Here is a 15,995-nt window from a genome sequence, read left to right on the forward strand (position 1 = left end):
TTGATGGGGTTAAGGTCAGGGCTATGTGCAGTCAATTCAAGTTCTTCCACACCAATCTCGACATACTATTTCTGTATGGACCTAGCTATGTGCACGGGTGCATTGTCATGCTGAAACAGGAAAGGGCCTTCCCCAAACTGTTGCCACAAAGTTGGAAGCACAGAATTGTCTAGAATGTCATTGTATGCTGTAGCGTTAAGATTTCTCTAGACTGGAACTAAGAGGCCTAGCCCGAACCATGACAACCAGTCCCAGACCATTATTCCCCCTCTACCAAACTTTACAGTTGACACTATGCATTGGGGGCAGGTAGCGTTCTCCTGGCATCGCGATTCATCACTCTGGAGAACGCGTTTCCACTGCTCCAGAGTCCAATGGCGGCAAGCTTTACACCCCTCCAGCTGACGCTTGGCATTGCCATTGGTGATCTTAGGCTTGTAAGCAGCTAATCGGCCAAAACCCATTTCATGAAGCTCCAGACGAACCGTTCTTGTGCTGACGTTGCTTCCAGAGGCAGTTTGGAACTTGGTAGTGAGTGTTGCAACCGAGGACAGACAACTTTTACGATTTAAACTCGATACGCACTTCAGCACTCGATGATCCCATTCTGTGAGCTTGTGTGGCTTACAACTTCATTGTTGATGCTCCTAGACGTTTTCACTTCACAATAACAGCACTTACAGTTGACCAGGACAGATCTATCAGGGCATACATTTCAAGACCTGACTTGTTGGAAAGGTGGCATCCTATGACGGTGCCACATTGAAAGTCAATGAGAGATTGCATGACTGTGTTCTTGATTTTATACATCTGTCAGCAATATGTGTGGCTGAAATAGAGAATCCACTGTTTTGAAGGGGTGTCCACATACTTTTGGATATATAGTGTACATTGCACTCATCTTCTTAACATTTTCAAAAAAGGCCATAATCAAATGAATACAACAGAAATACTGTCTGGTTTTTGGTAGCTGGGTTCTTTCTGTGTCATGGCGAGAAAATGGAGCTTTGCAACCCAAGAGTTTACATAGATTTAAGTTCACAACATCATGACCGAGGGGGAAAAACATTCTTTCCCTAACATCCAGTGGATGGATCAAACATTAGTTTATGATAAACACAAAAATAGTGGTACTATAATTGAATCGCTGAAAAAAGCAGGTCTTGTGCTTTGATTAGTTTTTTATGTTTAGAAATCCTTCACCTTTCTTTCACACACCCTCTCTTGCAGTTGTTTGTTGCTGAGATGAATGGAACGGAATAATTGACCAGAAACAATGAACTCTAAAAAGTCTTCCATTATAACAGGGAAAGTATGACTGATGTCTTTCTAATACCTTTTTCTTTTCTTGGCTTTGGCTTTTGAACCACTGAAGGAACACTGCTTTCTGTTACATGAACCTCCATATTTTGATGGACAGGCAGAGCACGGTTTGCCACTCTTATAGGGAGCCTCTCCAACCCAGTTCCCTCTGGAAGAGAAATAAAACATGGTTAACTTCTGATCTTGTTTGCTTGTTTGTTTCCTGTCATTATAAAGGATATTCAATTAAATATAAGGCTCTGATGAGTCAAGCTTATGCAATAGAAAAAGGAGTGTATTAAATGAATGTAAGACAATAGAACACATTAGATCTGGTAAAAGGTAATACAAAGAAGAAAACATGCGTTTTATTTTTGTACCATCATCTTTGAAATGCAAGAGAAAGGCCATAATGTATTATTCCAACCCAGGTGCAATTTACATTTTGGCCACTAGATGGCAGAAGTGTATGTGCAAAATCTTAGACCGATCCAATGAATCATTGGATTTCTGTACAAAATGTTGTATCAAGACTGCCCTAATTGGTTTATTAATACATGTTCAAGTTCATAACTTTGCACTCTCCTCAAACAATAGCAAGGTATTATTTCACTGTAATAGCTACTGTAAATTGGACAGTGCAGTTAGATTAACAAGAATTTAAGCTTTCTGCCAATATCAGATTTGTCTATGCCCTGGCAAATTTTCTTGTTACTTACAACCTCATGCTAATCACATTAGCGTACGTTAGCTCAACCGTCCTGCGTGGGAACCCACCAATCCTGTAGAGGTTAATTAATCTATATTGGGTATGTACTGTAAATGTCTATTTGCGTATACTGTAAAGTGTTCATTATAACAAGATCGCTTGCTCTTGCCATGAACAGAGAAGTGTGTACTTACTTGATAGAGTAGTTGCAAACCAGGAACACTGCTGTCCTCCAAGAGCTCCCGTACACATTCATGTTTGAGCATTTGTTGATGGCACATCCCATCTTATTGGTATTGGCCCAGACCATCTGTAATGTGTTGATGTGATGTGTAGTTCTCATGGTCAACATGATCAATCACAGACAGTTCTCACACACAGTCACCCAATTTCTTACTAATATAAATATAAACTATACCAGCAAAGCACAGATCTTCTGTAAATAGAAGACCATATATATAGTACATACCACCAAAAAAATATGTAGGATCTTAATTGGAACACTCTTTTGTTGAGTATTTGAGTTTTAAACAGGCTTCTAACGTTTGTAATTTCCACTTTGAAATGTAATACTTGATTTGCCCTAATGAAAAATGTATCAACCCCTACAAAAATGTACATTAATTATAATACACATAATAATTCACATTTCATGTAGCTGCAGGATTATTTTCCTGCTGTAGCAAACTGGCTCAAATTAAAATCCTACATCTGTACATTCTTATTTAGTGCAATATCTAAGCCACACACCTGTGTATAGTGGGAACAAACTGGTCCACTGCATGTGTTGGGATAGGAGAAGGAGTTTTTCTCATCTTGCCAGGACCTCACCAGCTCGATGATTGACCAGTATCTAGGAGAAGGAAAAGACCTTTCAGCATTTCATGTTTCTTAAAATACCACCCTACTTCATATTTGACTAGATATACTGTAGCATTAGACAGTGTTCCTATAACAGTCTTTGTTGAACAAAAACACACCAGATCTCCAACAATCACATAAGCAACAGCTATAAAACAGTTGTAAACATGGAAAGAACAGGGCTAGTTCTACAGTACCTGCCAGAGTTGATGGACAGGTTTTGGCCCATATATCTCATGGTCTGTGAGGGTCCATGATCCCATATGCAGCGGGAAGCCCAGGAATCTGCTGATTTAGCCAGTTGCTCATCCCACACCTAAAGCATGGAGAGTGAGAGAGAGCAGCTGTTCAACACTTCTCAAATAATAATTTTTGTATTTATTTTTTTCCTACATTCACCCTGTCCCTGCCAAGAGGAAGGTTTTACAGATATTCACTGGTCCTGTCATTCTAGCGACTCTTTTTCACATTATGTTTGATTTTGTCTGTACTTACTTATGTGAGATTTGACTTATTCAATAAATATACATAATAAAACAATTATTTAAAAAATATAATTCTAAAATGTCAAATCTAACTCTGGTGTAGAGCAAGAATACCACAGTTATGTTTCAGATTTGATTAAGTGTTAGTAAGCCCAGCCATAGAATGTGACAGAGGAGCAGTCCCTTGTTTTCCTGTCCTGGTTCAGCAGATGCAGGGGCCTCACCATGATCTCCATATTGGCAGCCTGAGGGAAGACCTGGGAGCGGACAAGGTTGTGATAATCCAACAAGGAATTAATTTCTCTGGGGGAGATGGCTCGCCTCCTTCGGATACGAGGCACGCTGATGCTGGTAAGATTCAGATTACTCCAGTCAGAGTCAGGGTCTGACTCGAAACCAGGTCTAGTTAGGTGGAGATGGTTAGTCCGGTTGGATTTGGACAGGCTCCGCACAGCAGCAGCTCCAGTGTAAGGCATTGACCACAAGATGGCAGCGAAGAGGAGCTGAGCACAAACAGGACGCATCTCAACCCTCTTCTCTTGTCTCTGGGTCGGGCTCTGGCAACATAGGGTTCTAGTAGGCTTCTGTGGAGGGAAGAGGCATTGAGGGCAAGAATGTTAAATAACGTATGTTTTTAAAAAGAGCCAAAAGGGCAAAAATGGTTGGGGGAAAGCTTCTCTAAAGCAACCCCCTGGCTAACTGCCTCGTCATTTTTTCTCATTTCTGTGCAAAGTGCTAGCTGGACTATATCAAAGTTTTTATAAAATTAAGAATTAATAAGGAAGTTAATGATTAGAAGTCAGAATCAAGTTTACACAGGAGACAAAGAGAATAAAATTGTTTCAATTCCTAACGTATTGTCTGTAGCGTGGCAAACAATATATATACCAGTACTGTAGGTAGACCCGAATATAGAGACAATATAACCATATTTCAACCATATTAATTAATACATAAATTACACAGACACAATGTAATCATTACATTTTTTAACATACATAAGTATTGCTCAAACTCAAACTGTACTTTAGACACAACTATTTGTAATCAATATAATATTAATTCAATTTGACAAAAAAAAATGTCTGTTGAACAAGTAGCCATTAATTCATTCTCACAATATTTATAAATAAATAAAAAAAAGGCAGCATGAAAAACAGCTGTAACAGTGCTTAGCCCAGACATTACAGACCTTCATATTCAATAAATAAAAGACCCAGACATTACAACCTTCATCAGCTGTAACAGTGCCCCAGACCCAGACATTACAGACCTTCATCAGCTGTAACAGTGCCCCAGACCCAGACATTACATACCTTCATCAGCTGTAACAGTGCCCCAGACCCAGACATTACAGACCTTCATCAGCTGTAACAGTGCCCCAGACCCAGACATTACAGACCTTCATCAGCTGTAACAGTGCCCCAGACCCAGACAGTACAGACCTTCATCAGCTGTAACAGTGCCCCAGACCCAGACATTACAGACCTTTATCAGCTGTAACAGTGCCCCAGACCCAGACAGTACAGACCTTCATCAGCTGTAACAGTGCCCCAGACCCAGACATTACATACCTTCATCAGCTGTAACAGTGCCCCAGACCCAGACAGTACAGACCTTCATCAGCTGTAACAGTGTCCCAGACCCAGACATTACATACCTTCATCAGCTGTAAAAGTGCCCCAGACCCAGACAGTAGATACCTTCATCAGTGATTCTAGCCCAGTAGAGCAGAGCAGAGCAGTCAGATAGGAGAAGAGAAGCCTAGCAGATCCACACTTAAACACTAGGCTTTGCAAACAAGACCGTTTGACATCTGTGTCAGGGAGATTTAACTGGGCCAACTCTCTCAGGATATCTGACGCACTCACAAGCCCTCCTGTCTTCTTCTTCTTCTTCTTCCTCTTCTTCTCCTCCCTCTTCTTCTTCTCCCTCTTCTTCTTTTTCTCCCACAGAGATGTTCCTTCCCAGGGGCCAGAAAACAATTTGATAGGCAATTTGGCTTTCTCAATACAGTCATTATGTAAACTCGGTCCTGTAAAAAACACAAACACAAGATTTTCCAGTAATCATTTAAATATATATACAGTGCCGTTGGAAAGTATTCAGATCCCTTGACTTTTTTGTTGCGTTACAGCCTTATTCTAAAATGTATTAAATCGTTTTTTCCCCCCATCAATCTACACACAATACCCAATAATGAAAATGCAAAAACAGGTTTTTAGAAATTTGTGCTAATTTATACAATTTATATAAATATATTACATTTACATAACTATTCAGACCTTTAACTCAGTATTTTGTTGAAGCACCTTTGCAGAGATTACAGCATCGAGTCTTGTTGGGTATGTCCCTAAAAGCTTGGCACACCTGTATTTGGGGAGTTTCACGCTTTCTTCTCGGCAGATACTCTCAAGCTCTGTCAGGTTGGATGGGGAGCGGTCTCTCCAGAGATGTTTTATCAGGTTCATGTCCGGGCTCTGGCTGGGCCACTCAAGGACATTCAAGGACGTGACGCTTGGCATTCAGGCCAAAAAGTTCAATCTTGGTTTCATCAGACCAGAGAATATTGTTTCTCATGGTCTGAGAGTCTTTAGGTGCCTTTTAGCAAACTCAAAATGGTTTGTCATATGCCTTTTACTGAGGAGTGGCTTCCGCCTGGCCACTGTACAATGAAAGCCTGATTGGTGGAGTGCTGCAGAGATGGTTGTCCTTCTGGAAGGTTTTCCCATCTCCACAGTGGAACTTTAGAGCTCTGCCAGAGTTACCACTGGGTTGTTGGTCACCTCCCTGACCAAGGCCCTTCTTCCCCGATTGCTCAGTTTGGCAGGGCGGCCAGCTCTAGGAAGAGTCTTGGTGGTTCCAAACTTCTTCCATTTAAGAATGATAGAGGCCAATGTGTTCTTGGGGGATCTTCAATGCTGCAGAAATGTTTTGGTACCCTTCCACAGATCTGTGGCTCGACAGAAACCTGTCTCAGAGCTCTATGGACAATTCCTTTGATCTCATGGCTTGTTTTTTTGTCTGACGTGCACTGTCAACTGTGGGACCTTATAGAGACAGGTGTTTGCCTTTCGAAATTATGTCCAATCTCATAGGGTCTGAATACTTATGTAAATAAGGTATTTTTGTTTTTTATATTTGTATAAATCAAATCAAATGTATTTATATAGCCCTTCTTACATCAGCTGATATCTCAAAGTGCTGTACAGAAACCCAGCCTAAAACCCCAAACAGAAAGCAATGCAGGTGCAGAAGCACGGTGGCTAGGAAAAACTCCCTAGAAAGGCCAAAACCTAGGAAGAAACCTAGAGAGGAACCAGGCTATGAGGGGTAGCCAGTCCTCTTCTGGCTGTGCCTGGTGGAGATTATAACAGAACATGGCCAAGATGTTCAAATGTTTATAAATGACCAGCATGGTCAAATAATAATAATCACAGTAGTTGTCGAGGGTGCAACAAGTCAGCACTTCAGGAGTAAATGTCAGTTGGCTTTACATAGCCGATCATTAAGAGTATCTCTACCACTCCTGCTGTCTCTAGTGAGTTGAAAACAGCAGGTCTGGGACAGGTAGCATGTCCGGCGAACAGGTCAGGGTTCCATAGCCGCAGGCAGAACAGTTGAAACTGGAGTAGCAGCACGGCCAGGTGGACTGGGGACAGCAAGGAGTCATCATGCCAGGTAGTCCTGAGGCATGGTCCTAGGGCTCAGGTCCTCCGAGAGAGAGAGAAAGAAAGAAAGAAAGAAAGAAAGAAAGAAAGAAAGAAAGAAAGAAAGAAAGAAAGAAAGAAAGAAAGAAAGAAAGAAAGAAAGAAAAAGAAAGAAAGAGAGAGAGAGAAAGAGAGAATTAGAGAGATCATACTTAAATTCACACAGGACACCGTAAAATACAGGAGAAGTACTCCAGATATAACAAACTGATCCTAGCACCCCGACACATAAACTACTGCAGCATAAATACTGGAGGCTGAGACAGGAGGGGTCAGGAGACACTGTGGCCCCATCCGATGATACCCCCGGACAGGGCCAAACAGGCAGGATAAAACCCCACCCACTTTGCCAAAGCACAGCCCCCACACCACTAGAGGGATATCTTCAACCACCAACTTACCATCCTGAGACAAGGCCTAGTATAGCCCACAAAGATCTCCACCATGGCACAACCCAAGGGGGGGGCGCCAACCCAGACAGTAAGATCACGTCAGTGACTCAACCCACTCAAGTGACGCACCCCTCCTAGGGACGGCATGGAAGAGCACCAGTAAGCCTGTGACTCAGCCCCTGTAACAGGGTTAGAGGCAGAGAATCCCAGTGGAGAGAGGGGAACCGGCCAGGCAGAGACAGCAAGGGCGGTTCGTTGCTCCAGAGTCTTTCCATTCACCTTCACACTCCTGGGCCAGACTACACTCAATCATATGACCTAATGAAGAGATAAGTCTTCAGTAAAGACTTAAAGGTTGAGACTGAGTCTGCGTCTCTCACATGGGTAGGCAGACCATTCCATAAAAATGGAGCTCTATAGGAGAAAGCCCTGTCCCCAGCTGTTGGCTTAGAAATTCTAGGGACAATTAGGAGGCCTGCATCTTGTGACAGTAGCGTACATGTAGGTATGTACAGCAGGACCAAATTGGAAAGATAGGTAGGAGCAAGCTTTGTAGGTTAGCAGTAAAACCTTGAAATCAGCCCTTGCATTAACAGGAAGCCAGTGTAGGGAGGCTAGCACTGGAGTAATATGATCACAATTGTTGGTTCTAGTCAGGATTCTAGCAGCCATATTTAGCACTAACTGAAGTTTATTTAGTGCTTTATCCGGGTAGCCGGAAAGTAGAGCATTACAGTAGTCTAACCTAGAAGAAACAAAAGCATGGATTAATTTTTCTGCATCATTTTTGGACAGAAAGTTTCTGATTTTTGCAATGTTACGTAGATGGAAAAAAGCTGTCCTTGAAACAGTCTTGATATGTTTGTCAAAAGAGAGATCAGGGTCCAGAGTAACGTAGAGGTCCTTCACAGTTTTTTTGAGACGACTGTACAACCATCAAGATTAATTGTCAGATTCAACAGAAGATCTCTTTGTTTCTTGGGACCTAGAACAAGCATCTCTGTTTTGTCCGAGTTTAAAAGTAGAACGTTTGGAGCCATCCACTTCCTTATGTCTGAAACACAGGCTTCTAGCGAGGGCAAATTTGGGTCTTCACCATGTTTCATTGAAATGTAGAGCTGTGTGTCATCCGCATAGCAGTGAAAGTTAACATTATGTTTTCAAATGACATCCCAAGAGGTAAAATATATAGTGAAAACAATAGTGGTCCTAAAACGGAACCTTGAGGAACACTGAAATTTACAGTTGATTTGTCAGAGGACAAACCATTCACAGAGACAAACTGATATCATTCCGACAGATAAGATCTAAACCAGGCCAGAACTTGCCCATGTAGACCAATTTGGGTTTCCAATCTCTCCAAGAGAATGTGGTGATCGATGGTATCAAAAGCAGCACTAAGGTCTAGGAGCACGAGGACAGATGCAGAGCCTCGGTCTGATGCCATTAAAAGGACATTTACCACCTTCACAAGTACAGTCTCAGTGCTATGATGGGGTCTAACCAGACTGAAGCATTTCTTATACATTGTTTGTCTTCAGGAAGGCAGTGAGTTGCTGAGCAACAGATTTTCCTAACATTTTTGCGAGGAATGGAAGATTCGATATAGGCTGATAGTTTTTTATATTTTCTGGGTCAAGTTTTGGCTTTTTCAAGATTGGCTTTATTACTGCCACTTTTAGTGAGTTTGGTGCAAATCCGGTGGATAGAGAGCCGTTTATTATGTTCAACATAGGAGGGCCAAGCACAGGAAGCAGCTCTTTCAGTAGTTTAGTTGGAATAGAGGCCATGATTATTTTCACCATTGTGTCAAGAGATATTATACTAAAACACTTGAGTGTCTCTCTTGATCCTAGGTCCTGGCAGAGGTGTGCAGACTCAGGACAACAGAGCTTTGGAGGAATACGCAGATTTAAAAAGGAGTCTGTCATTTTTTTCTAATGATCATGATCTTTTCCTCAAAGAAGTTCATGAATTTATTACTGCTGAAGTGAAAGCCATCCTCTCTTGGGGAATACTGCTTTTTAGTTAGCTTTGTGACAGTATCAAAAATAAATTTCGGATTGTTCTTATTTTCCTCAATTAAGTTGGAAAAATAGGATGATCGACTGTCAGGCTCTTGCGGTACTGTCTTTCTACGGTACTGTCTTTCCAACCTAGTCGGAAGACTTCCAGTTTGGTGGAGCAGCAGTGAGGGCTCTTTGATAATGCACGGTACTGTCTTTCCAACCTAGTCGGAAGACTTCCAGTTTGGTGTAGCAGCAGTGAGGGCTCTTTGATAATGCACGGTACTGTTTTTCCAACCTAGTCAGAAGACTTCCAGTTTGCTGTGGTGCCACTTCCGTTCCAATTTTCTGGAAGCTTGCTTCAGAGCTCGGGTATTTTCTGTATACCAGGGAGCTAATTTCTTATGACAAATGTTTTTAGGGATGCAACTGCATCTAGTGTATTGTGCAAGGTTAAATTGAGTTCCTCAGTTAAGTGGTTAACTGATTTTTGTCCTCTGACGTCCTTGGGTAGGCAGAGGGAGTCTGGAAGGGCATCAGGGAATCTTTGGGTTGTCTGAGAATTTATAGCACGACTTTTGATGCTCCTTGGTTGGGGTCTGAGGAGATTATTTGTTGCGATTGCAAACGTAATAAAATGGTTGTCCAATAGTCCAGGATTATGAGGAAAAACATTAAGATCCACAACATTTACTTCATGGGAAAAAACTAGGTCCAGAGTATGACTGTGACAGTGAGTAAGTCCAGAGACATGTTGGACAAAACCCACTGAGTTGATGATGGCTCCTAAAGCCTTTTGGAGTAGATCTGTGGACTTTTCCATTTGAATATTAAAATCACAAAAAATGTGAATATTATCTGCTATGACTACAAGGTCCGATAGGAATTCAGAGAACTCAGTGAGGAATGCTGTATACGGCCCAGGAGGCCTTTAAACAATAGCTATAAAAAGTGATTGAATAGGCTGCATAGATTTCATGACTAGAAGCTCAAAAGACGAAAACGTCAGGGTTTTTTTTGTAAATTGAAATTTGCTATCGTAAATGTTAGCAAAACCTCCGCCTTTGCGGGATGCACCGGGGATATGGTCACTAGTGTAACCAGGAGGCGAGGCCTCATTTAACACAGTAAATTCATCAGGCTTAAGCCATGTTTCAGTCAGGCCAATCACATCAAGATTATGATCAGTGATTAGTCCATTGACTATAACAGCCTTTGAAGTGAGGGATCTAACATTAAGTAGCCCTATTTTGAGATGTGAGATATCACGATCTCTTTCAATAATGGTAGGAATGGAGGAGGTCTTTATTCTAGTGAGATTGCTAAGGCGAACACCGCCATGTTTAGTTTTGCCCAACCTAGGTCGAGGCACAGCCACAGTCTCAATGGGAATAGCTGAGCTGACTACACTGACTGTGCTAGTGGCAGACTCCACTAAGCTGGCAGGCTGGCTAACAGCCTGCTGCCTGGCCTGTACCCTATTTCATTGTGGAGCTAGAGGAGATAAAGCCCTTTCTATGTTGGTAGATAAGATGAGAGCACCCCTCCAGCTAGAGTCCGTCACAGGCCAGGCTTGGTCCTGTTTGCGGGTGAGTCCCAGAAAGAGGGCCAATTATCTACAAATTCTATATTTTTAGAGGGGCAGAAAACAGTTTTACAACCAGCGATTGAGTTGTGAGACTCTGCTGTAGAGCTCATCACTCCCCCTAACTGGGAGGGGGCCAGAGACAATTAATCAATGCTGACATCTTTCTAGCTGATTTACAGGCTGAAGCTATATTGCGCTTGGTGACCTCTGACTGTTTCATCCTAACATTGTTGGTGCCGACGTGGATAACAGTATCTCTATAATCTCTACACTCGCCAGTTTTAGCTTTAGCCAGCACCATCTTCAGATTAGCCTTAACGTCGATAGCCCTGCCTACATTTCTAAAACCCTGTTTTCGCTTTGTCATTATGGGGTAGATTGCTGAGAAGTTTTATTTATTTAATCCATTTCAGAATAAGGCTGTAACGTAACAAAATGTGGAAAAAGTCAAGTGGTCTGAATACTCTCCGGAGGTACTGTATATACTGTACTTTATGAATTCTCTTCTGTTTCTATAGAATTGTTAAAACATTGCCATTTCTTTTTGTATTTTCTTGTTTAGATGTATTGCTTACTTGAAAAATAGTACTCCTGAATAATTAAGATTGTGTGGTTCATCCTTCCATATAGATTAACCATATAGATTAACAATAGAATGAGATTTTTCCATCAAAAGAAGGAGCAGATTATTCAGGGGAGAAAACGGCTATAAAAACTATCCATTTCGTTTGGAGTTTGGGACATGTTTATTTACCAATATTTTCTTGGGGTGTTGAGGTCTGCCTAAAGAGCTGTTTGTCATCGTAGAACACATGCTTTGGCTGGCCCTCTACCTCCCCAGCCATCCCCAGGTTGTTTCAATAAAACAAAATAAAAAATAACAATAAATAAGCAGAAAGCCTTTAAGAATGAAAAGAGAGAAGAATGCATGTTAAGCATTAATGGTCCTATTTTGAAAGTCCCTGACACTGCAGCATTAGCATTCATCTCCAGCTGTCCTGGTGATTTCTAGGAAAGAAGGTTCTGGCACTGCCAATGTACACTACACGGCACAAGTGCCATGGAACTGCCAAGGTACACAACACGGCAACAACTGGCAAAGCTCTACCAGCAGCGTGAGGTCAAAGAGATTGCCAAGACACTGGCATCGTCAGTGGAAAACTTAAACTGTAAATGGCTAAGGAGAGGTAGTTACAGTGATTAAATCAGTGGTTAGGGACTTAATCAAAAGGTTTTTATACCATATATACAGTTGAAGTCGGAAGTTGACATACACTTAGGTTGGATTCATTAAAACCCGTTTTTCAACCACTCCACAAATTTCTTGTTAACAAACTATAGTTTTGGCAAGTCGGTTAGGACATCTACTTTGTGCATGACACAAGTAATTTTTCCAACAATTCTTTACAGACAGATTATTTCACTAATAATTCACTGTATCACAATTCCAGTGAGTCAGAAGTTTACATACACTAAGTTGACTGTACCTTTAAACAGCTTGGAAAATTACAGAAAATTATTGCATGGCATTAGAAGCTTCTGATAGGGTAATTGACATCATTTGAGTCAATTGGAGGTGTACCTGTGGATGTATTTCAAGGCCTACCTTCAAACTCAGTGCCTCTTTGCTTGACATCATGGGAACATGTAAAGAAATCAGCCAAGACCTCAGAAAAAAAAATGTAGACCTCCACAAGTCTGGTTCTTCCTTGAGAGCAATGTCCAAATGCCTGAAGGTACCACGTTCATCTGTACAAACAATAGTACGCAAGTATAAACACCATGGGACCACGCAGCCGCCATACCGCTCAAGAAGGAGACGCGTTCTGTCTCCTAGAGATTAACGTATTTTGGTGCGAAAAGTGCAAATCAACCCCAGAACAACAGCAAAGGACCTTGTGATGATGCTGGAGGAAACAGGAACAAAAGTATCTATATCCACAGTAAAACAGGTCCTATATCAACATAACCTGAAAAGCTGCTCAGCAAGGAAGAAGCCACTGCTCCAAAACCGCCATAGAAAATCCAGACTACGGTTTGCAACTGCACATGGGGACAAAGATCGTACTTTTTAGAGAAATGTCCTCTGGTCTGATGAAACAAAAAGAGAACTGTTTTGCCATAATGACCATCGTTATGTTTGGAAGAAAAAGGGGGTGGCTTGCAAGCCGAAGAACACCATCCCAACCGTGAAGCACGGGGGTGGCAGCATCATGTTGTAGGGGTGCTTTGCTGCTTGAGGGACTGGTGCACTTCACAAAATAGATGCATTATGAGGGAAAATTATGTGAATATATTGAAGCAACATCTCAAGATATCAGTCAGGAAGTTAAAGCTTGGTCACAAATGGGTCTTCCAAATGGACAATGACCCCAAGCATACTTCCAAAGTTGAGGCAAAATGGCTTAAGGACAACAAAGTCACGGTAATGGAGTGGCCATCACAAAGCCTTGACCTCAATCCTATAGAAAATTGGGGGCAGAACTGAAAAAGACTCAGTTACACCAGCTCTATCAGGAGGTGGGCCAAAATTCACCCAACTTATTGTGGGAAGCTTGTGGAAGGCTACCCGAAACGTTTGACCCAAGTTAAACATTTTAAAGGCAATGCTACCAAATACTAATTGAGTGTATGTAAACTTCTGACCCACTGGGAATGTGATGAAAGAAATAAAAGCTGAAGTAAGTCATTCTCTCTACTATTATTCTGACATTTCACATTCTTAAAATAAAGTGTTGATTCTAAGACAGGGAAGTTTTACAAGGATTAAATGTTAGGAATTGTAAAAGAAAACTGAGTTTAAATGTATTTGGCTAAGGTGTATGTAAACTTCTGACTTCAACTGTAGTTACACATACGGTTGGCATGTCAAACGGTTACAATTGCATATTATGTTTCTCTAGAAGACTGTGAGTACTGTATACACAAGGCACTATTCTATACTTTAGTTTCAATAACGGAGAAAAAAAAACAGCATAGTCTAACCATTGACCACCAAACCTCTGAATGTATTGTGGAATTAATAAAGAATGTGTCACAGCCAGGAAATACCCTGGATGTATGCCATAGAATCCTATGGAAATGTCTTTACTTTTTGGAGGCTCCATCCATTCTCTTCCCCAGGGTTTGCCAAACTTGATCCTAGCACTACACATCTGATTCAAATCACCAACTCATTATCAAACTTTGATTATTTGAATCAGCTGTGTTGTGCTAGTGCAAAAACCAAAATGTGCACCCAGGGTGGGCCCCAGGACCGAGTTTGGGAAACCCTGCTCTGCCTCCATGGTATGTGTCCCAGGAGAAACATGGTATGTGTACAGAATTACCAGCAGTCTTTAACTTAGGTCTTCCAGTGAGTCTCTCACATTGAGTGGATAGGGAAAGCTTGGGATCTCAGTCCTTATTTGTTTAACCAGTTTATAGTAGAGAGTTTAATGGATTTCAGTCAAATTGGCCTAAATGCTAACTGTTCATGCAAATGAAAACCCATAATTTTGTCAGTAAAACATAATAGACTTCCTGAAAAGCATCCGGTTTAGAATAAATCATTGAGGAACAACTGTATTGATGCCTGCTTTAGGTACAAACTGGACCTATGTGTGGTGAAATAATTGACATTCCCTCAACTCTGGCTAATCTTGACATCATGTTGGTGTGAGAGGAATGTGACACTCATGGAACAAGGAGCAGCCAGACCACACAATGGAAAAATGTATAGGAAATGAAAATAAACCCCATACATTTTTATATGGAGTATTTATGGTATATGGACATAGACTTTCCATTTGAATGACCTGGCAAAAATAATTCGCCCGGACAGTGTGACAGAGTAGTGTGTGTACTGTATATGGGACGTCAAATTCAATAAAGCAAGCTTGAGAAAGAAAACCAGGTATACCGTCTGTATAGGAGCATGGCAATACAGCCTGCACATGCAGGTAATCCCCCTCTTCCTTTCTATTCCACACAGCCATCGTGAATAGAAACCAAATTACAGTAAAGGTGTTGTGCGATATCTGTTTCCTCTTTACCTCAGGTCTGCGCAAGATGTTTGGAACCTGTAAGTGGGATCTTTCTGATGAAGTTTCAGATACTTGAGGTCACTACCTTAACCAGGAATGTTCAATTCTGGTTCTGGAGGTTTTTTTTCTACCTGGTGGTTAGTTGCAATCACCTGGTGTCCTAAACTCTTAGAAAAAAGGTGCTATCTAGAACCTAAAAGGGTTCTTCGGCTGTCCCCATTACCTGGAACCAAAAATGTTCCCCTACAGCAGGCCCGCTAAACCCTCTTCCTGGAGATCTACTGTCCTGTAGAATTTCAATCCAACCCTAATTTTGCATATCCGATTCAGCTAGTTAAGGTCTTGTTGAGCAGATAATTAGTAGAATCAGGTGTGTTAAATTAGGGTTGGACTGAAAACCCATGGGACTGTAGATCTTCAGGAAGAGGGTTGGACTGAAAACCCATGGGACTGTAGATCTTCAGGAAGAGGGTTGGACTGAAAACCCACGGGACTGTAGATCTTCAGGAAGAGGGTTGGACTGAAAACCCACGGGACTGTAGATCTTCAGGAAGAGGGTTGGGCTGAAAACCCACAGGACTGTAGATCTTCAGGAAGAGGGTTGGGCTGAAAACCCACGGGACTGTAGATCTTCAGGAAGAGGGTAGGGCTGAAAACCCACGGGACTGTAGATCTTCAGGAAGAGGGTTGGGCAGCCCTGCCCTACAGAGACAGCCGAATAACCCTTTTTTTCTAAGAGTGTAGGTCTGAATTAGTCCCTTATTAGAAGGAGAGGATGAAAGTGTTTTGGCCCTCCAGGAGTGACATTGAACAGCCCTGATCTAAACACCAAATTGTACTGCCATTATTCATAAAAACCTTATAATTCACTGACAGATTGTCTGTGTTAACTTCGGCCTTATTGGTATGTGAAAGGA

General features: G+C 41.6%; 1 protein-coding gene across 1 annotated transcript; it reads right to left on the reverse strand.

Moving 5' to 3' along the window:
- Positions 1–462: 462 nt before the first annotated feature.
- LOC112216623 lies at positions 463–11,898 on the reverse strand. Its single transcript, XM_042299934.1, has 7 exons — positions 11,808–11,898; positions 5,061–5,392; positions 3,582–3,941; positions 3,070–3,188; positions 2,762–2,864; positions 2,206–2,321; positions 463–1,471 (listed from the first exon to the last, which is right to left on the reverse strand). Exons 1-7 carry the CDS (start codon positions 11,896–11,898, stop codon positions 1,330–1,332), a joined length of 1,263 nt encoding a protein of 420 aa, XP_042155868.1. The 3' UTR covers positions 463–1,329.
- Between the last annotated feature and the right edge of the window lie 4,097 nt (positions 11,899–15,995).

Source organism: Oncorhynchus tshawytscha, linkage group LG16 (genome assembly GCF_018296145.1).
Source record: "Oncorhynchus tshawytscha isolate Ot180627B linkage group LG16, Otsh_v2.0, whole genome shotgun sequence".
NCBI lineage: Eukaryota > Metazoa > Chordata > Actinopteri > Salmoniformes > Salmonidae > Oncorhynchus > Oncorhynchus tshawytscha.

Bases quoted from the DNA above. Each gene is read 5' to 3' on its own strand.
- LOC112216623 (XM_042299934.1), bottom strand. From the start codon at position 11,898: ATGGCTGGGGAGGTAGAGGGCCAGCCAAAGCATGTGTTCTACGATGAC. The intron at 3,942-5,060 runs GTATCTACTGTC...TTCCCTCCACAG, and splicing joins GGCTAGAATCACTGATGAAG to AAGCCTACTAGAACCCTATG. The intron at 2,322-2,761 runs GTGTGTGGCTTA...AACACATTACAG, and splicing joins TTTGTTCCCACTATACACAG to ATGGTCTGGGCCAATACCAA.